The 16363-nt window shown below is 49.0% G+C and overlaps 1 protein-coding gene across 1 annotated transcript in view; it reads left to right on the top strand.

The window, feature by feature from the left end:
• The window catches only part of DDB1 (damage specific DNA binding protein 1), a 29180-nt gene that overhangs the window by 5677 nt on the left and 7140 nt on the right, over positions 1-16363 (top strand). Inside the window, exons 3-20 of the mRNA XM_031941718.1 lie at positions 1369-1485; positions 1916-2137; positions 3696-3810; positions 5310-5407; positions 6129-6287; positions 6904-6987; positions 7231-7347; positions 10847-10949; positions 11413-11488; positions 11586-11694; positions 14050-14228; positions 14314-14477; positions 14559-14666; positions 14835-15042; positions 15136-15231; positions 15366-15477; positions 15646-15769; positions 15997-16161. Of these exons, the coding sequence (XP_031797578.1) occupies positions 1369-1485; positions 1916-2137; positions 3696-3810; positions 5310-5407; positions 6129-6287; positions 6904-6987; positions 7231-7347; positions 10847-10949; positions 11413-11488; positions 11586-11694; positions 14050-14228; positions 14314-14477; positions 14559-14666; positions 14835-15042; positions 15136-15231; positions 15366-15477; positions 15646-15769; positions 15997-16161 (2356 nt within the window). The remainder of the gene's footprint in view (positions 1-1368; positions 1486-1915; positions 2138-3695; positions 3811-5309; positions 5408-6128; positions 6288-6903; positions 6988-7230; positions 7348-10846; positions 10950-11412; positions 11489-11585; positions 11695-14049; positions 14229-14313; positions 14478-14558; positions 14667-14834; positions 15043-15135; positions 15232-15365; positions 15478-15645; positions 15770-15996; positions 16162-16363) is intronic.

Here is a 16363-nt window from a genome sequence, read left to right on the forward strand (position 1 = left end):
GGTCTCCTCTGCCTCCAAGGCTGCAGGGAAAGAGCAGTGCATGTAGATTGTGACTTGACAAGAGTTGGTGCAGGAGGAGGAAAGTCCGTGGTCGCAGGCATCTCAGAGGGCAACATAAAGTCACGATGTACAGTTAAGGGTTGTGAGGTTATTTTTGCTTGAGGGCAGAGGTGAATGATAGGAGCCACTTTGAGAAATAGAGAAAGGTCAAAGGGGACAAAGGATTCCTAAGTGGGAGAGGGGGCAATATTGAAATGGCTGAGTATGGGATCAAACCTCGCACAAGAAAGGAGGAAAGCCAAAATAGGATTGATGACTCAGGAGAACAGAGAGGAATCAGAGAAATGAAGATCATAGCAAGGATGAAAAACAGGTATGGGAAGAGGAAGAGAGTGAAGGAGGAGAATAAGAGATATTTACTTAGGGGAGGGAATTTCAGAATTCAGGAGCCTAATGGTGTAGCTGAGGTACCACCCAGCGAGTAACTGAAGTCCATTGGCCTAGGATTTGTAGGAATTCATTGGTTAGTCACTGTCAGGAGGGAGCACTAGAAGGATTGTCATTGTGAATGCTGGCCTTAACAAGGATGGTGGCAGGGTTGGGGGGGAAGACTGAATATCAGATGCCAAAGTCATGCGAAAAGGTGGATAGTCCTTGGAGATTGCCATATGACAGTAGCAAATCCATGACTAATGTAATATGGTTGGGTGATTTAAGTTACAATTTCTTTTTTTTTTTTTTTTAATAATAGCTTTTTATTTTCAAAATACATGCAAAGATAGTTTTCAACATTTACCCTTGCAAAACCTTGTGTTCCAAATTTTTCTCCCTCACTTTACCTTCCCAGACAGCAAGTAATCCAATATATGTTAAACACGTGCAGTTCTCCACACTTATCATGCTGCACAAGAACAATCAGATCAAAAAGGGGAAAAAATGAAAAAGAAAACAAAAAACAAGCAAGCATAAGTTATGATTTCTGAGAAAGGGTCTGGAAGTGGAAGTGGGAAGCAAGGACTAGGCTGTTTGTAAAACAGGAGGTATGGGAAAGGGAGCAGCCGGTTTTGGAGAAAGCTGCCAGAGCTGTGGAGGCCTCAGGGAAAAATCAAGCTGGGCAGCCACCATGTGAGCACCTATTGTATGGAAACTGGGAGTAATGGTTGTGGGAGACATGATGAGTTTATAAATTGGTAGAAGAGCTAGGACAAATAGGTGCTGTGTGAGGAAGTGTGCTGTGGGAAGAGCAGAAGGCCGAGTGAGAGAGTGGGCCGGAGGGTGACCCAGGGAGAGGACCTAGAGTCTGCTCCTTCCCCCTCAGTCATCCCCCCCTCCCCCAGAAACTCTGCTAATGATGCGCTTGGTTCCTAGGGAGAAAGTAAGGACCTGCTCTTTATCTTGACGGCCAAATACAATGCCTGCATCTTGGAGTATAAGCAGAGTGGGGAGAGCATCGACATCATCACCCGAGCTCATGGCAACGTCCAGGTGAGGGGAAGCCACAGATGCCCGGGGGTGCATCAAAAATCAGGGCTGCTTGTCTGTTCATGAAGAACTTAACTGTGAAATTTGAGGATCGCTGAACCTGGACTAGAGGCATTTGAACTGGAAGAGTTCCTCTGTGGTCGTAGAAACCGTGAGACCACCCCGGAGGATACTCTCTGTGGAAAGGAGAGCTTATCTTCCTTCATTTCCTTCCCGTGCCCTTGGGCGTTTGAAGATTGGGGAGCTCATGTCAGTGAACTGCACTCTTGTATTAAAGAGTTGAGCTCTTGATAGAAGTGGACCTAAGTAAGGGCCCCTGGACCTCCAGGCCCATTCCTCCCAGTGGGGAGCCCCAGCTTGTTACTGTTCTGCAGCTCAGGCCGCAGGGAGTGCTGCCCCCCGCTCAGGTCCATCATTCCCTCTTCCTTTCTAGGATCGCATCGGTCGTCCTTCCGAGACTGGAATCATCGGCATCATTGACCCCGAGTGCCGGATGATCGGCCTGCGCCTGTACGATGGCCTCTTTAAGGTTATCCCCCTGGACCGGGACAACAAAGAATTAAAAGCCTTCAACATTCGTCTGGAGGAGCTCCAGGTCATCGATGTCAAGTTCCTCTATGGTTGCCAGGCCCCCACCATCTGCTTTGTCTACCAGGTAATGACCGGGATGATTTAGGGAGAAGCAGGTCTGGAAGGGACAGCTTACTCTAGGATGAGATTTGGGGAGCTGATCACGCCATGGAGATGAAAAGGGCTTTGGGGGGAGAGCTTCCCTGGTCCGGGGGCTACCCTCTGGAAAGGACATAAGGTGACCCGCTTCTGGCTTCGTTCTCTGAAGAACTTTGCAGAGTATGTTTGTTGCTTGACTGCTGATCTGGAGGATTGCCTTTGAAAGGAAAGAGAGATCAGCTGGGACAGAGTTCCCATCCAGCGCATTGTTTCCCTTCTGTGAGATTTCACTTAAAAGATCACCGTCCGTTTTTCAGATTTGTCCTTTGGGCTGGGACAGGTGGGGGATTCGGGGTTGGCAGCTGGAGGGTGCCATGAAACAGGCTGACCGGCAGGCCGCTTTCCTGGTCCTGGGAAGCACAGTGAGCACAGGGTGAAGTCATTTCTGGAGCATATAGTCAGATTTCTGGTCTGGGTAGGTGGGACATACTCAGATATCTGGATATTTGGGGAGGATCATGTGTGCGAAGATCCTGCTTTGGCTTGTGAGCCGCGGTATCCCTTTATCTTCAGCCAAGCCATAGATCTCTGTGGACTTGGTAACTGGTTGGAATAAAGGTGAACTGGAGTAGGAAAACTTTTCTGGATATATTCATGTTGGATTAGTTCTTAGAAACTGCAGTGCGAGTCCTGTTCTTCTCTTCTTCCTCCACCTTTCTGAAAGTCAGGCTGTTGGAGTTTGGTTGTCACTGAAGAGGTAGCGATCATTAGTTCAGATTGCTCCGGGAGGTTCTTGGCACCCCCCCAACCCCTTTGCCTCCCTCCCGAGACAGACCTTTGTATCCCAGATATTCACTTCCAGAACAGGCTGGAAGTCCTGCTTACCCTGTCTTGTGTTAAAAGTTATTTCCATTAGATTGAGAATTGGTCCCTTTTCTCTTGACTGTAAAGACCTTGAAGTGTTAGTGCTAAACTATGTGTGAATCCTTAAATTCATGGAACGTAGAGGAGACCTTGGGGCACAGCCGTCTTGCTCCTTTCTAGAAGCTGCCTCCTACTGGGCTGAGCTCCCCATGGGCAGCCGGTCCCCTTGAGGGCCTGGAGGTCAGGGGCATGGTTGTACAGTTCCTGTTCTTCCCAGGGCTGACTGGCAGAGGAAGCTGAGAGGGGAGAGCAGGGCATATACCAGGTGGGAACTGATTCAGGTCAAGGTCTGGGATTCACTTCTGCATGCTGTGAACACCGTCACCCAACAGAATGTTCCATAAAAATTGTCCTGTTCCCACCATCTGTCGCATGGAGGTTGTTGAATAGAGGCTGTGGATTTACTGGTGTTATTTTCAGCAAGGCCCTGCCTGAAGGCACTTGGTGAATTTTTGTTGATTGGCTGCTGTATGGGGGTCAGCCCTGACTCTCCCAGCGCCACTAACAGGGACCCCGATGCACCCTACGTCCGTGGCAGGGGCCTTGTCCCATTTCTTGCTGCTGACCGGCGCCGATCCCCTTCTTCCCCGTGCTTAACATTCCCCTTTTCCTGAGGCCAGGACCCCCAGGGACGGCATGTCAAGACCTATGAAGTATCTCTTCGAGAGAAGGAATTCAATAAAGGCCCTTGGAAGCAGGAAAATGTGGAGGCGGAAGCTTCAATGGTGATTGCAGGTTGGTTAGATTTGTGGCTTTAAGGAAATCTGCTTTCTCCTTGTTGCGTCTGTCATTTTGCTTGATCTTGTCCCTTACTTGCCTTTGCCCTTTATGGTGTCACTGGAAACAGGTATATGTTATAGCACTTATTATCATTCCCAGTTTGTGTTTTTGTTTTTTTCCCCCCAATTCTCCTCTGCAAGTGTAGGGAAAAGAGATGGCCTGGAGTTGAGATCAGCTCTAGATTTTCACTCTGACCCTTGTAGCTGTGTGATCGCAGGCTAATCACTTCCCCTTTCTAATAGATGAGAGTGATAACGAAGGTACCTGTCATCCTTGGCTCTAAGCACTCTCTTCTGTGGAGTTATTAGTAGAGAAGCCTCGGGAGAGAAGGAGAGAAGGCTGGTCTGAGAATCCAGAAACCCGAGGCTTTGGCCTTGGCTCTGTGAGACCCTGGGCCCACGAGTGGGAGTGACAGAGAAGTGGTTGAGCTGCCCTGGGAGGGAAGGGGTCCACACAGATGAAGTCACAGCTCTGGGCTGCTCAAAAAGTTGGGAATTGTCTTACGTTTGTAGATACATTTGAGTGTGTTAGAACATTATCTTCTTGTTCCTTCCGGGGCCATCCCTTCCTTCCCATCTTTCATCGTCTGTGGGGCTGATTTTCCTGGGTGTTTTATGGAAATCATTTGAAAAGTTAGGTGTCATCGACTTTTAGAACTGGAAGGGAACCGAACTTAGATGTTCCTTTGTTGTAGAGATGGGGAAGCTTAAGGCACCCGTACCAGGGTCACATAGCTGGAGGTGGGGAGAGAGCCCGGTCTAGAAGGTCCGGTCAGGTCTAAATCCCGTCTGGATAAGGATCCATCTTTGGCCTTCTCTGCATGGGCTCGCCACAACAAATGCCATTTTGCAGTCACACCGTTAACCGTTTACTCTATAACTGTTTTTGCTCCAGTCACAGAATCCTACTGGAGTGTTTGCTGACTGTCCATTTTTAACAGGAATGGTGGTGGTTTGTATGTATCTGCTGCCTCCTGTAACTTTGTTTCTCTGAACACATTTTTGCAGCACTATATTCATTTGAGGTCGGGCTGTACTCCTGCCCTTCGGGCCTGCTGCCTCATGGAGGAGAGGAGGTTTCCTGGAGTTAGAGCTGGAAGCACCTTAGCGTCCCCCTACTCCAGCACATTACCACTTCCTCATGTTGGTTCCCAGGGAGGATTGAATCAGGAGTAGAGCAGAATGGAATCAGTAGGGACAAAGTTTTAAAAACTGCTGTCGCTCAGGAGCGGCTATTCAAGAAGCGTTCTCACCCTCACCCACTCTCCTGGCTTCTTTAGAGCTTTTCTAGAGAAGCCCCAAGGAGAGAGAGGTTTCCCTGCTGAGGTTGTCCTAAGAGGTACACCCCAGGGAAATCCCCTCTAGTAAGTTCTTTAAATGGGGGGGGGGGGGTGCTAATCCTTGATCTTGGAAAATCTGAGCCTGTTCTAAAGCTTCTTGCTCAATCTTTTGCAGTCCCAGAGCCTTTTGGAGGTGCAATCATTATTGGCCAAGAATCCATCACCTATCACAATGGCGATAAGTACCTAGCCATTGCCCCTCCCATCATTAAGGTGAGATACCTTCTTCCTGCTTCCTTTTTCCAATGGCCTTTCCTTTCTGCTGCTCTGAGATTAGGGCCTAGAGATAGACAGCCCCTTGTTTTCCACTACAGATACTTTTATAAGGCTCTGGAGATACTTCCGGTTAACCTGCCCTTGAAAACCTTTACCTAACCTCATGCAGGCCAGGTGTACATGTAAAAGAACAGTTTTCACTCAGTCACAGTAACATTTATTTCATAAAATAGCCAAATAGAAGTTTATATCCTTGGAACTCATACAGAAAAATAGATCAAAATTTTGTGTTACTTTTTCAAATAAAGAAAAATCTAACTTCAGTATAGAAGGAAAAAAATGATAGTTTTAGTCATTTTTGGTCAGTGAAAATAAAAGCTCTGCTCTCCTACTATTTACTCAATGTGAATACTTAGAGAACTGCTTTCAGTTGTGTCTGTGCCAGGCAGAAAATAACCGGCTCCATCCCCTCTTTCTATGTCTCAGAAGTCACAGAATGATCTCCTTGTGTAACACTGTTTGTATCCTATTCCTTTACCTCATGTGCATTTCCAGGAACCCAGGTCTATGTTGTCAGCCAAAGGCATCCTGGGGCTTTTTTGGTTTCTTCTGATAAAATGATGAGGGCTACCTAGTAAAGGGAGCAGCCTCCTAGGGTTTATTCCCTGGCGTGAGACAGAAGCTATTTTCCTGATTACTTTTCCTTCTGTGGGGGCAGCAAAGCACAATTGTGTGCCACAATCGAGTAGATCCGAATGGTTCCCGTTACCTGCTCGGAGACATGGAAGGTCGGCTCTTCATGCTGCTGCTGGAGAAAGAGGAGCAGATGGACGGCACGGTGACCCTTAAGGATCTTCGTGTGGAGCTTCTCGGAGAGGTAATGCTCGTCCCCGGCTCTTTGGAGTTTCTGTGCTCAGCGTGTCAGAGGGGCAGCCCCTGCCAGGCCATCACTTTGTCCATAGCCTCCCTATCCATCAGCAGCAATGTCTGAGTTTTTCCACTGGAAAGTGAATTTTGGCATTTAAGAAAATCAAATCAGTGAGCAATGAGCCTTATTGCATAAAGATGAGGGATGAGCAAGAAATGGGGTGTGTGTGTTGACAATACCGGGGAAATCCCATAGTCCTAGTGCTGGTGGAGATTCCTGGAAGTGGAAGTCTGTATTTATTGCAGGAGGGATGGGAACTTAGGGCATGTTTCTGTGGAGGGCTGACTGGTGGAAAGGGGCTGTAGCAGCTGGACAGTAGTTTGATGGTAGCACCCAGAAGATAAACTGTAAACTTTATAGGGAATCACAGAATTCAGCAATTTTATAACCTCGGTTTTTGAGGGCCTTGGGAGTCCAATGAAACTGGAAAACCAAGTTTCCTTCTAATTCACCTTGATATGGTCTTGGTCCTCCCAGGGCTGCCCTGGCATATATTCATTTGGAGGGTGGGGGAGACAGCAGTCACTCCCACACAGCGTCTCCTTCAAGTTGAATTTCTTCCTAGACCTCCATTGCCGAATGCTTGACGTACCTGGACAACGGGGTCGTGTTTGTTGGCTCCCGCCTTGGCGACTCCCAGCTTGTAAAGGTAAGAAGCCTTCTTCCTCCTTCTTGTTTCTTGACCTCTCCTCATCCTCACTTTGTCTCCTCGGTGTGGCTTCTCACAAAGGGAAACCAATGGGTTTCATCCTCCCCATCTCAGTGGTGTCGGTGTATAGGCAGATCCCAAGAGTCAAGGAAAGAGGAAAAGCTCAGTACTTCTTGAAGCTTGAGTATGGGGGATGGCTTTGGTGGGCCATTAAACAAGTATACCATGTTTGTTTACTTTCAGCTCAATGTAGACAGCAACGAGCAAGGCTCTTACGTTGTGGCCATGGAAACCTTTACCAATTTGGGTCCCATTGTGGACATGTGTGTGGTGGATCTGGAGAGACAGGGCCAGGGCCAGGTAAGGCTGATGAAGCACTAGAGTTTTTTCTTAATAGATTTTTATTGTTATCTTTCATTTTTACATTGACTACATTTTCCCCCTTGAATTTCCTCTCCTCCCCGAGAGCCACCTCTTATAACAAAGACTTTAAATGAGAGAAAAGAGAAATGAAATACAATGAATATATTAAAAAAAAAAACATATCACAGTGGTTTTTTAAAAAATTTATTTTTAAAAAAATAGGGAAAAAAAGCCCAGAAAAGGAAAACAAAACAGAACATTGTCAAGTGCCCAACAGAACATCAGGGAGTATTCAAAATATATGACAAGGGGCAACTAGTTGGTGTAATGGTTAGAGCACCAGCTCTGAATTCAGGAGGACCTGATTTCAAATTTGGCCGCAGGTTTCCTGGCCATGTGATCCTGGGCAAGTCACTTAACCCCAATTGCCTCAGCAAAACTGTGTGTGTGTGTGTGTGTCTATTTATTTTATACAACATATATGACAATAAATTAACAGTTCAAGAGAGGAGATACACAAGACGTATACACACACATACAAATACACATTCATCCCCCACCTGCAACCCACTCACACATAGACATCTATAATTCATCCATAGACATAATGCATTCACATGTGCATGTACTCAGACATATGTATTATACACATTAAGCCATATGTAAACATGCATCTAATATTAGTATAGCTGACATATAATAGAGATTTCTCTCTCTCTTTTTTTATTATAGCTTTTTTATTTACAAGTTATATGCATGGGTAATTTTACCCAATTTTTCCCCTCCTTCCCCCCACCCTGTCCCCTAGAGGGTAGGATGACCAGTACGTGTTAAATATATTAAAGTACACATTAAATACAAAATAAGTTTACATGTCTGAACCGTTATTTTGCTGTACAAAAAGAATTAGACTCTGAAATGTTGTAGAATTAGCCTGTGAAGGAAATTAAAAAAAAAAATATGTAGGCAGGCAAAAATATAGGAATTGGGAATTCAATATAATGATTCTTAGTCATCTCCCAGAGTTCTTTCGCTGGGTGTATCTGGTTCAGTTCATTACTGCTCCCTTGGAACTGATTTGGTTCAAGGCATTTCTCTCTTGATTGAATCTTTTAAGTTTGACTTAACTCTTCTTTCCTATCCCTGCTAACTTCTGCTATGGTACTGCTCCTTCACTTGCCTTGCTATTACTTAACCTCCTCCTACCCATGGATCTCTCCCTTATCTTCTCCCTGCATCCTTTGCGGCCACCCATCCTTCCCCCCGATTTCTTTATAGATTTTAGAGAGTGCTATTTCCCCCACTTCCAATGTGAATAGACCCTCCTCTCTCTAATACCTCTGAGTCTATTTGCACCTCAATTTGTCCAACATAATGACTATTTTTACCTTTTTCTAGGTGGTTTTGCTTTTTAGAATCTACTCAACTCTTCCTAATCTTTCCTTTGAGCTGCCCACTTGCTGATGTCAATTCCATAAACAGTCCATGTTGAGTTCCTTGAATTGATCTTTGATATCAGTTCTTATTTGTTAAATTTTCTTTTGAGTCCAGATTTGGTTGAAAGACCTGAAAATCTGCAAGTTCATTGAATGTCCTTTTTTTTTTCTTTCAAGTTATCAGAGATAATTTTGCTGGATATATTTTTGGCCATAGACCTTGTTCTTTTGATTGCTGGTAGATATGACTCTAGGATCTGGAGTCTTTGATTTTAGCTGCTGCTAAGTCCTGTACAATTCTCATTGTAGCTCCAGTGTTATTTGAATTTTTTTTTTTTCTTGTTTCTTGCAAATTTTTCCTTTTTGACCTGGGGTATTTTGAAATTTGGCAATAATATTCCTATATTTTCCCCAAAAATGATCTCTGAGGTGATGATGGGTGGATTTTTTCTATTTCTACTCCTCCCTCATGTTTTATCAGTCCTGGACAATTTTCATGGATTATTTCTTTTTTCTTTCTTACTTTTTTTTTTTTTTTTTTTTTTTGCTGAGGAATTGGGGTTTAGTGATTTGTCTAGGGTCACACAGTTAGGATCATGGATTATTTCTTGCATTATTATGTTGAGGTTCTTTTTTTGGTCACAGCTTTAGGTAGTTAATTTATTCTTATATTTTCTCCTTGATGATTTTCCAGATCTATTGTTTTTCTTCTAAGATGTTTCACATTCTGTTCTATTTCTTCATTCTTTATATTGTTATGTCTTGGTCTCTTATAACTTTGCTGGTTTTCCCTGGTCCAGTTCTAATTTACAAGCAGTTGTTTTCATCTTTAAGACTTTGTATCACCTTTTCTAGTTGGTTAATTTTTTTTTCATAATCTTGTATTTCTCAGGTGGTTTCTGTTTTATTTTGTTTTTTAGTTTTTCCTCAATGCCTATTCTCTGGGCAGGAAGCCATTTAATGTTACTTTTTGGGGTAGAAGAAGCTTTTTTTTTTTTAAACTTAAGTGTCCTCTTCTGAAGATAAACCCCAGTCTTCTCTATTCCCATAGTAGGTTTCCCAAGTTGGGTTCTTCTTTGCCAGTTCATTTTAATTTTTTTCTTAAAGAGAAGTATAATTGTGGGGTAGAGGGATATGCCTCTAGCTTCACTTAAGCTCTCCCTCTGACCTGGGACCCTAAACTCAGAGCTCCCCACTCCTGCAAGTTTGGGTCCCCCTACTTCCGCACTCCCAGTGTGCTGGCGCCTTCTCAGGGCTGAGGCCCTACAGCACAGCCCGGCCTGGTGTTTCTGATCATTCCCTCAGTCTTCCTGGATTGAGAGCCCTGACTCCCCACAGTCTCCGAGGCTCCAGCCGTACCACACTTGCCCCAGAGGTCCCACTTGCTATTTGTGGAGAGCTAGCCCGAGGTGTCTGCACTTCACAGGGATTAATCCTGGGCTGAGGGGTTTCTTAGGTTGTATCCAGAGTACCCCTGTTCTGTCCCAAGACCTCTTGACCTTTCACCAGTCTCTTTGTCCTATTTGTGGGAAATCTGGGGAGCCTGAAGTTTGCTTGCTACTACTCTCCCCCAGTGTAGCACGCCGTCTCTCACAAGCACAGAAGGTCCGTTTGGTCTTCCTCACTGCAATCTCTCCGTCATTGTTCCCCGTTGTTCGTCCTTGGGTGGGTGACGGCTTCCTGGCTCTGCTCACCTTGGATCACTTCCTAGGCACTTTGGTGCCTTTCTGTATTTATCATTGTGGTCGTCGTTTCCTGTGGCCCAGCAATATACTGTGACAAGGAACGCTGCTACAAATAAACATTTTGGCCTAAATGGAGGCTTTCTTTTCTGCAAAACCTTTCAAAGTCGCTGTGATGTTCTCACCTTTTGGGTTCCAAATACTCCTGATGCCCCCAGGGGGCCGTGCCCTCCAGGCCCTTGCTGCAAGCCTTTGATGGTCGCCTTCCCAGGGGTGGGCTGATAGTACTGCCCGCCCCTCGGCACAATGGCTAGTTGTGATTTTGCTGGCGTTCCTGAAGGCCCCAGTGACCGTCTCTGTGTGTGTGTCTGTGTCCAGCTGGTCACGTGTTCTGGGGCTTTTAAGGAAGGCTCCTTGCGTATCATCCGGAACGGGATCGGAATCCATGAGCACGCCAGCATCGACCTACCTGGTATCAAAGGTACAGTGTCCTGTTCCTCGGGGAGGGGGGGGAGAGGCAGGAGAGGCAGGTATGGGCGGGCAGGGCCTCGGGACTCTGCCATGTGGAGCAGACTTGGGAATTGTCTTCAAGTATTTGAGAGATTTTCCCTGAGAAGAGAAGATTCTAGTTTGCCTGGCACACGATGAGTAGGAGTTAGGGGAAGTCCGTGTAATGTGGGTGTCAGGAGAAGATCCTGCCAGGTGGGATTTCCCAGAGTGGTCGGGGGCGGCCCAAAGGCAAGTCTCCTGGCTGGAGGCTGCTTCCGGCGGGTGTCCCAGGGATCAGGTGCCCCTTCCACTGAGGCTAGGAGGCGGACGCTGTGGAGTTGGCTTGAAGTCAAATGGGGAGTGTGGGAGTTCGGGGGGACACAGGCTTCCTGGAGCCAGGGGCTAGGTTCTTGGGACAGCCTCCTGATAGAGCCTGATCTTCCTCCTCCTCCTAGGCTTATGGCCTCTCAGGTCTGACTCTGGCCGAGAAACCGATGACACCTTGGTGCTGTCCTTTGTGGGCCAGACGAGGTAAGCGTGGTCCCGGTCTTGGGGGGGGGGGGGGGCGGGGAGACCCTGCCTCTCAGAGAGGGCTTCGGGTCGATGTGGGCTCTCCGTCTGTTGGCAGAGTTCTGATGTTGAATGGAGAGGAGGTGGAGGAAACGGAGCTGACCGGATTTGTGGATGACCAGCAGACTTTCTTCTGTGGGAATGTGGCCCATCAGCAGCTGATCCAGGTAATTGCCTGGCCGCGAGTCTGGAGAAGATCGCTGTCGCTGGGAATGAGCCTGCAGCTTCTGGGGAGGGCTTTGTCAGTTAGGGCCTACTGTTGGCCAGTTTGTGATCCTAATTGTGAATCTCCTCGGCTTACCTCGTGGGGGTTGGCGATCTGGGGCACGCTAGCTTCTGACCCGGCCCAGGAAACGAGTCACTTTTCCTTTCCCTGAAGATTTTCAGCCTGTATCCCAAGAGCAGTGGTACAGACTGTAGGATTTGCCCCAGCCCTTTGGCGTGACCCCCGCCCCCTGCCCATCTTCTCCACGGTTTATCAGCTTGATCAGAACACAGAGTAAATGGGTTGCTGTTGCGGGGTCTGGTTATTCTGGTCCTAGCCTCCAGGCCTTTCCACATTAATGTTCCAACTCAGTGGAGGTGGAGGCAGCTGGAGGCTCAGGAGCAGCACTTTGGGCCTCAGGAAGACCCGAGTCAGAGTGCGCCGTGAGCCACAGTGGTCCCGGGAACTCACTTAACCTCTATCTACCTCGTTTCCTCAGCTATAAGTAGGCTGATCTCAACTCCTCCCTCTTGCAATTGTCGTGAGGACACAAAACCTGTGAAGTGCGTTGTCCGCCCCATATATCCCTGAAGTGCTGGTCATTTCTCTCCCTCTCCCTGGGAGAAGTGGAAGGCGCCTCCTGAGTGGGGAGGCCAGGTCTTTGCTGGGCCCAGGCCTTCACCATTCTCCTTCCGCTCGTGCTGCATCTTAGGCAGGCCAAACAGCGCTTCGTCTTTCCTCCTGCGCTTGGGTCGCGTTGCTGCATCAGACCCATTTGGGCTCTCTTTAATGAGGTGGAAGAACTGCAGAGCATCTGTAACAGGGCAGTGAGACTATCAAGAGAAATGGGGGAGTTGGAGGAACTTGTTTAACCTGGAGTTATTTAGCTTTGTGTTTTGGGGAAGCTGTAACAGTTTTCTTGACATATTTGAAGAGCTGTTTTGTGGAAGAGGAATTAGACTCAATACCGAGTGGCTCCAGGGGAAGGCTCTGAGGCCTGTAGAATCAGACCATCAGGCTTCACCTGTGGCTTTGGACTAGGAACTTCCCTTGGTCTGAATTTCCTTCTCTCTAAAAGGAGGAGATTGGAGGAAAAAGGCCTCTGGGGTCAGAAGTCTAGGGTCATTTATCCTGTGTTCCTGAGAGAAAATTCAAAAACTGGAAATTAGTGGATAGAAGCTACAGGAGGGAGGTTTACATTCAATTTTCTGCCAGTTCCTGAACTCTCCAAATGTGAGGGGTTGTTTGTGAGGTTGTTCCCTGGAGCTGGAAGTGTTGGAACAGATGCTGGGTGGGTACCTGGGCACTGCCGATAGGAGCAGGAGGGGTCTGGGAGTGCTCTATCTCGCAGTGTAGTATGTGGCCCTTTGGATGCTGGTTCCTCATTTTATCAGAGCAGAAAGGAATACCATCCACACCTCTCTTGTGCAGCTGCTGTGAAGATAAGAGGAAACACAAATGCTAATTAAAGATTGTCATTAGTAATACATTTTTAAACATTTCGTTTTTCCCCAGTTACATGTAAAGACAATTTTAAGCATTTGTTTTAACAAATGAGGTCCAAATTCCGTCTTCCTCCCTTGCCTCCCCCCTTCCTGGGATGGTAAACAACTTGACATTGCTTATACATGTTTAGTCACGTAGAACATATTATCATATTAGTCATGTTGCGAAAGAACACAGACCCAAAGGGGGAAAAATACAGAAAGTAAAAAATTATATGCGTCGATCTTCATTCGGACTCCGTCAGTTTTTTCTCTGGGGTGGATAGCATTTTTCCTCGTGTGGAGACCAGCTCAGTAATTCACGACTGATCATTGCCCAGTGTGGATGTTAGCTGTGTACAATCTTCTGCTCATTCCACTTTGAATCAGTCAGAGTTTCCGGGCATTTTCTGACATCTATCTGCCTTGCCTTACAGCCCCATAATACTCTGTCACATTGTTTGGGCATCCCCACTGTGTGGGCATCCCCTTCATTTCCACTTTCTTGCTACCACAAAAAGAGCTGTTCTACATGTTTTTCTATCTGCGGACCCTTTTTTTGAATCTTGGCGTTAGTGGCCTGTTACTGAGATTTTTATGGGTTCGAGTGTAGAGGTGGTAGACTGAACTCCAATATCCCTTCCACTTCATGAGGTCATAGACTTCCCTTAAATTTAGCTTCCCAAAAATCCAATTTAAATCTTTCTCCTGCACGATTTTCCTTACTGCGGTGACCCTTTAGTGGAGGAGGAGGGCCCGCCTTTGAGCGCTCGTCCCGGCCGCCAGCCTCATCTGGGCTGCGCCTCAGGGCTCTCTCCTCCGCTTCCGTCTAGATCACCTCTGCCTCTGTGCGGCTCGTGAGCCAGGAGCCCAAGGCCTTAGTGAGTGAGTGGAAGGAGCCGCAGGGCAAAAACATCAGCGTGGCCTCGTGCAACAGCAGCCAGGTGGTGGTGGCCGTGGGCAGGGCCCTCTACTACCTTCAGATTCATCCTCAGGAGCTCCGGCAGATAAGGTACCCGTACGGCTTTCCCCGCTCCCCCAACCCGGGGCCTCGGACGAGGCCCTGGCGCCTTCTAACATCCTCCTCTGCTCCTCAGCCACACAGAGATGGAGCACGAGGTGGCCTGCTTGGACATCACCCCGTTGGGGGACAGCAACGGCATGTCCCCGCTCTGTGCCATCGGCCTCTGGACCGACATCTCGGCCCGCATCCTGAAGCTTCCCTCGTTCGAGCTGCTGCACAAGGAGATGCTCGGGGGAGGTAGGGAGCTGCTGCGAGGGGCCTGGGTCGGGTGGGTTTCCGGGGTTGCTTGACAGCATGCTCTCCCCTTGTGTGTGGCAGAGATCATCCCTCGGTCTATCCTGATGACCACCTTTGAGAGCAGCCACTACCTCCTCTGTGCCCTGGGAGACGGTGCCCTCTTCTACTTCGGGCTCAGCATCGAGACAGGTCAGCAGGAGGGGGGACGGGGGGATCGCCTCACCTGCTCCCCTTCCCCGCCCCTTGCTGTGGAACTCGGCCAGTAGCTTAATGGACGTCAGAGCTGGAGACCCCCAGAGACCCTCGCGGCAGCGCCTTGGTTGCCAGGGCCTGGGGCTGATGCCGTTTTGCCCTCAGGCTTGTTGAGCGACCGGAAGAAGGTGACTCTTGGGACACAGCCCACGGTCCTGAGGACATTTCGCTCACTCTCCACCACCAATGTCTTCGCGTGCTCCGACCGCCCCACCGTCATCTACAGCAGCAACCACAAGTTAGTCTTCTCCAATGTCAACCTCAAGGAGGTCAACTACATGTGTCCCCTCAACTCGGATGGCTACCCCGACAGGTGAGCGGCGAGCGCGAGCACTCAGGGGCGTGGGGCCAGGGCATAGGGCCGGAGCCCAGGAGCTCCGTTCTAAGCCGAGCTCCTTCCCCTCAGCCTGGCCTTGGCCAACAACAGCACCCTCACCATCGGTACCATTGACGAAATTCAGAAGCTGCACATCCGCACAGTGCCCTTGTACGAGTCTCCAAGGTGAGCCTCCCGCCCGCCGCCGCCAGTGGGAAAGTGAGCCACCCCAGGCTCGTGAGCAGCCCCTCTGCTCTTCTCGCTGGCCATCTTTGCCAGACCTTTTTTGTTTTTGTTCTCCTTAAAACACCTCCAAACAGAAAGATTTGCTACCAGGAAGTGTCCCAGTGCTTTGGGGTCCTCTCCAGTCGGATCGAGGTGCAGGACGCCAGCGGAGGGACGACGGCCCTGCGGCCCAGCGCCAGCACGCAGGTCAGTTCCCCGGGTACCGAGCACGTGCCGGCTGCCTCCTTGCCTCCGCCTTCTCCCCTGGACTTGGGGGGAGGGGCTGCCCAGTGCTTTTCTCCTTGGCTTGGCTCCCCTTGCCTGGGGTTGGGGGGCAGGAGGACGAGGCCTAATCCAGATCACCTTGGCCCCCAGGCCTTGTCCAGCAGCGTCAGCTCCAGCAAGCTGTTCTCCAGCAGCACGGCCCCTCACGAGACGTCTTTTGGAGAAGAGGTTGAGGTGCACAACCTGCTCATCATTGATCAGCACACCTTTGAAGGTGGGGCCCGAGCGTCGGGCTCTGGGGGGAGGGGCCACTCGGCCCAGGTCAGGCCAGACACGTTGTGGAAACTGGGGGAGATGCCCACTCCTTCCTCAGCTTCTCTGGGCCAGCAGGGGAGACCCGGGAGGGGCGACACAAAGGCGCAGCCTGGGGACCTGTAGGTCATGCGTCGGTCAGAGGGGCACGTGGGCCGTGAGGTGAGGGGGAATTGTCTTCTTTCCTAGTGCTCCATGCTCACCAGTTCCTCCAGAACGAGTATGCTCTCAGCCTGGTCTCCTGCAAGCTTGGCAAAGATCCCAACACCTACTTCATCGTGGGCACTGCCATGGTATACCCCGAAGAGGCTGAGCCCAAGCAGGGTCGCATTGTTGTGTTCCAGTACTCGGACGGTGAGTGCCATGTCTGTGGCCCCGAAAAGGGCGGGGTCCCGCTTCTGAAGGGCTAAGATGCGCCCCTGGGGCACGGGGGGCTCTCCCTGTGCAGCTCTGCTGCTTCTGGCTCTTGGAGTTTTGTCAGGGGGATGAGGGGGTTGGGAGAAAATGTGGGAGTAAGGTTGGGGCTGGGAAGAAACTGGAAGCTGGGAAAGCCGGG

The sequence above is a fragment of the Sarcophilus harrisii genome, chromosome 6 (genome assembly GCF_902635505.1).
Source record: "Sarcophilus harrisii chromosome 6, mSarHar1.11, whole genome shotgun sequence".
In the NCBI taxonomy this organism is placed as follows: domain Eukaryota; kingdom Metazoa; phylum Chordata; class Mammalia; order Dasyuromorphia; family Dasyuridae; genus Sarcophilus; species Sarcophilus harrisii.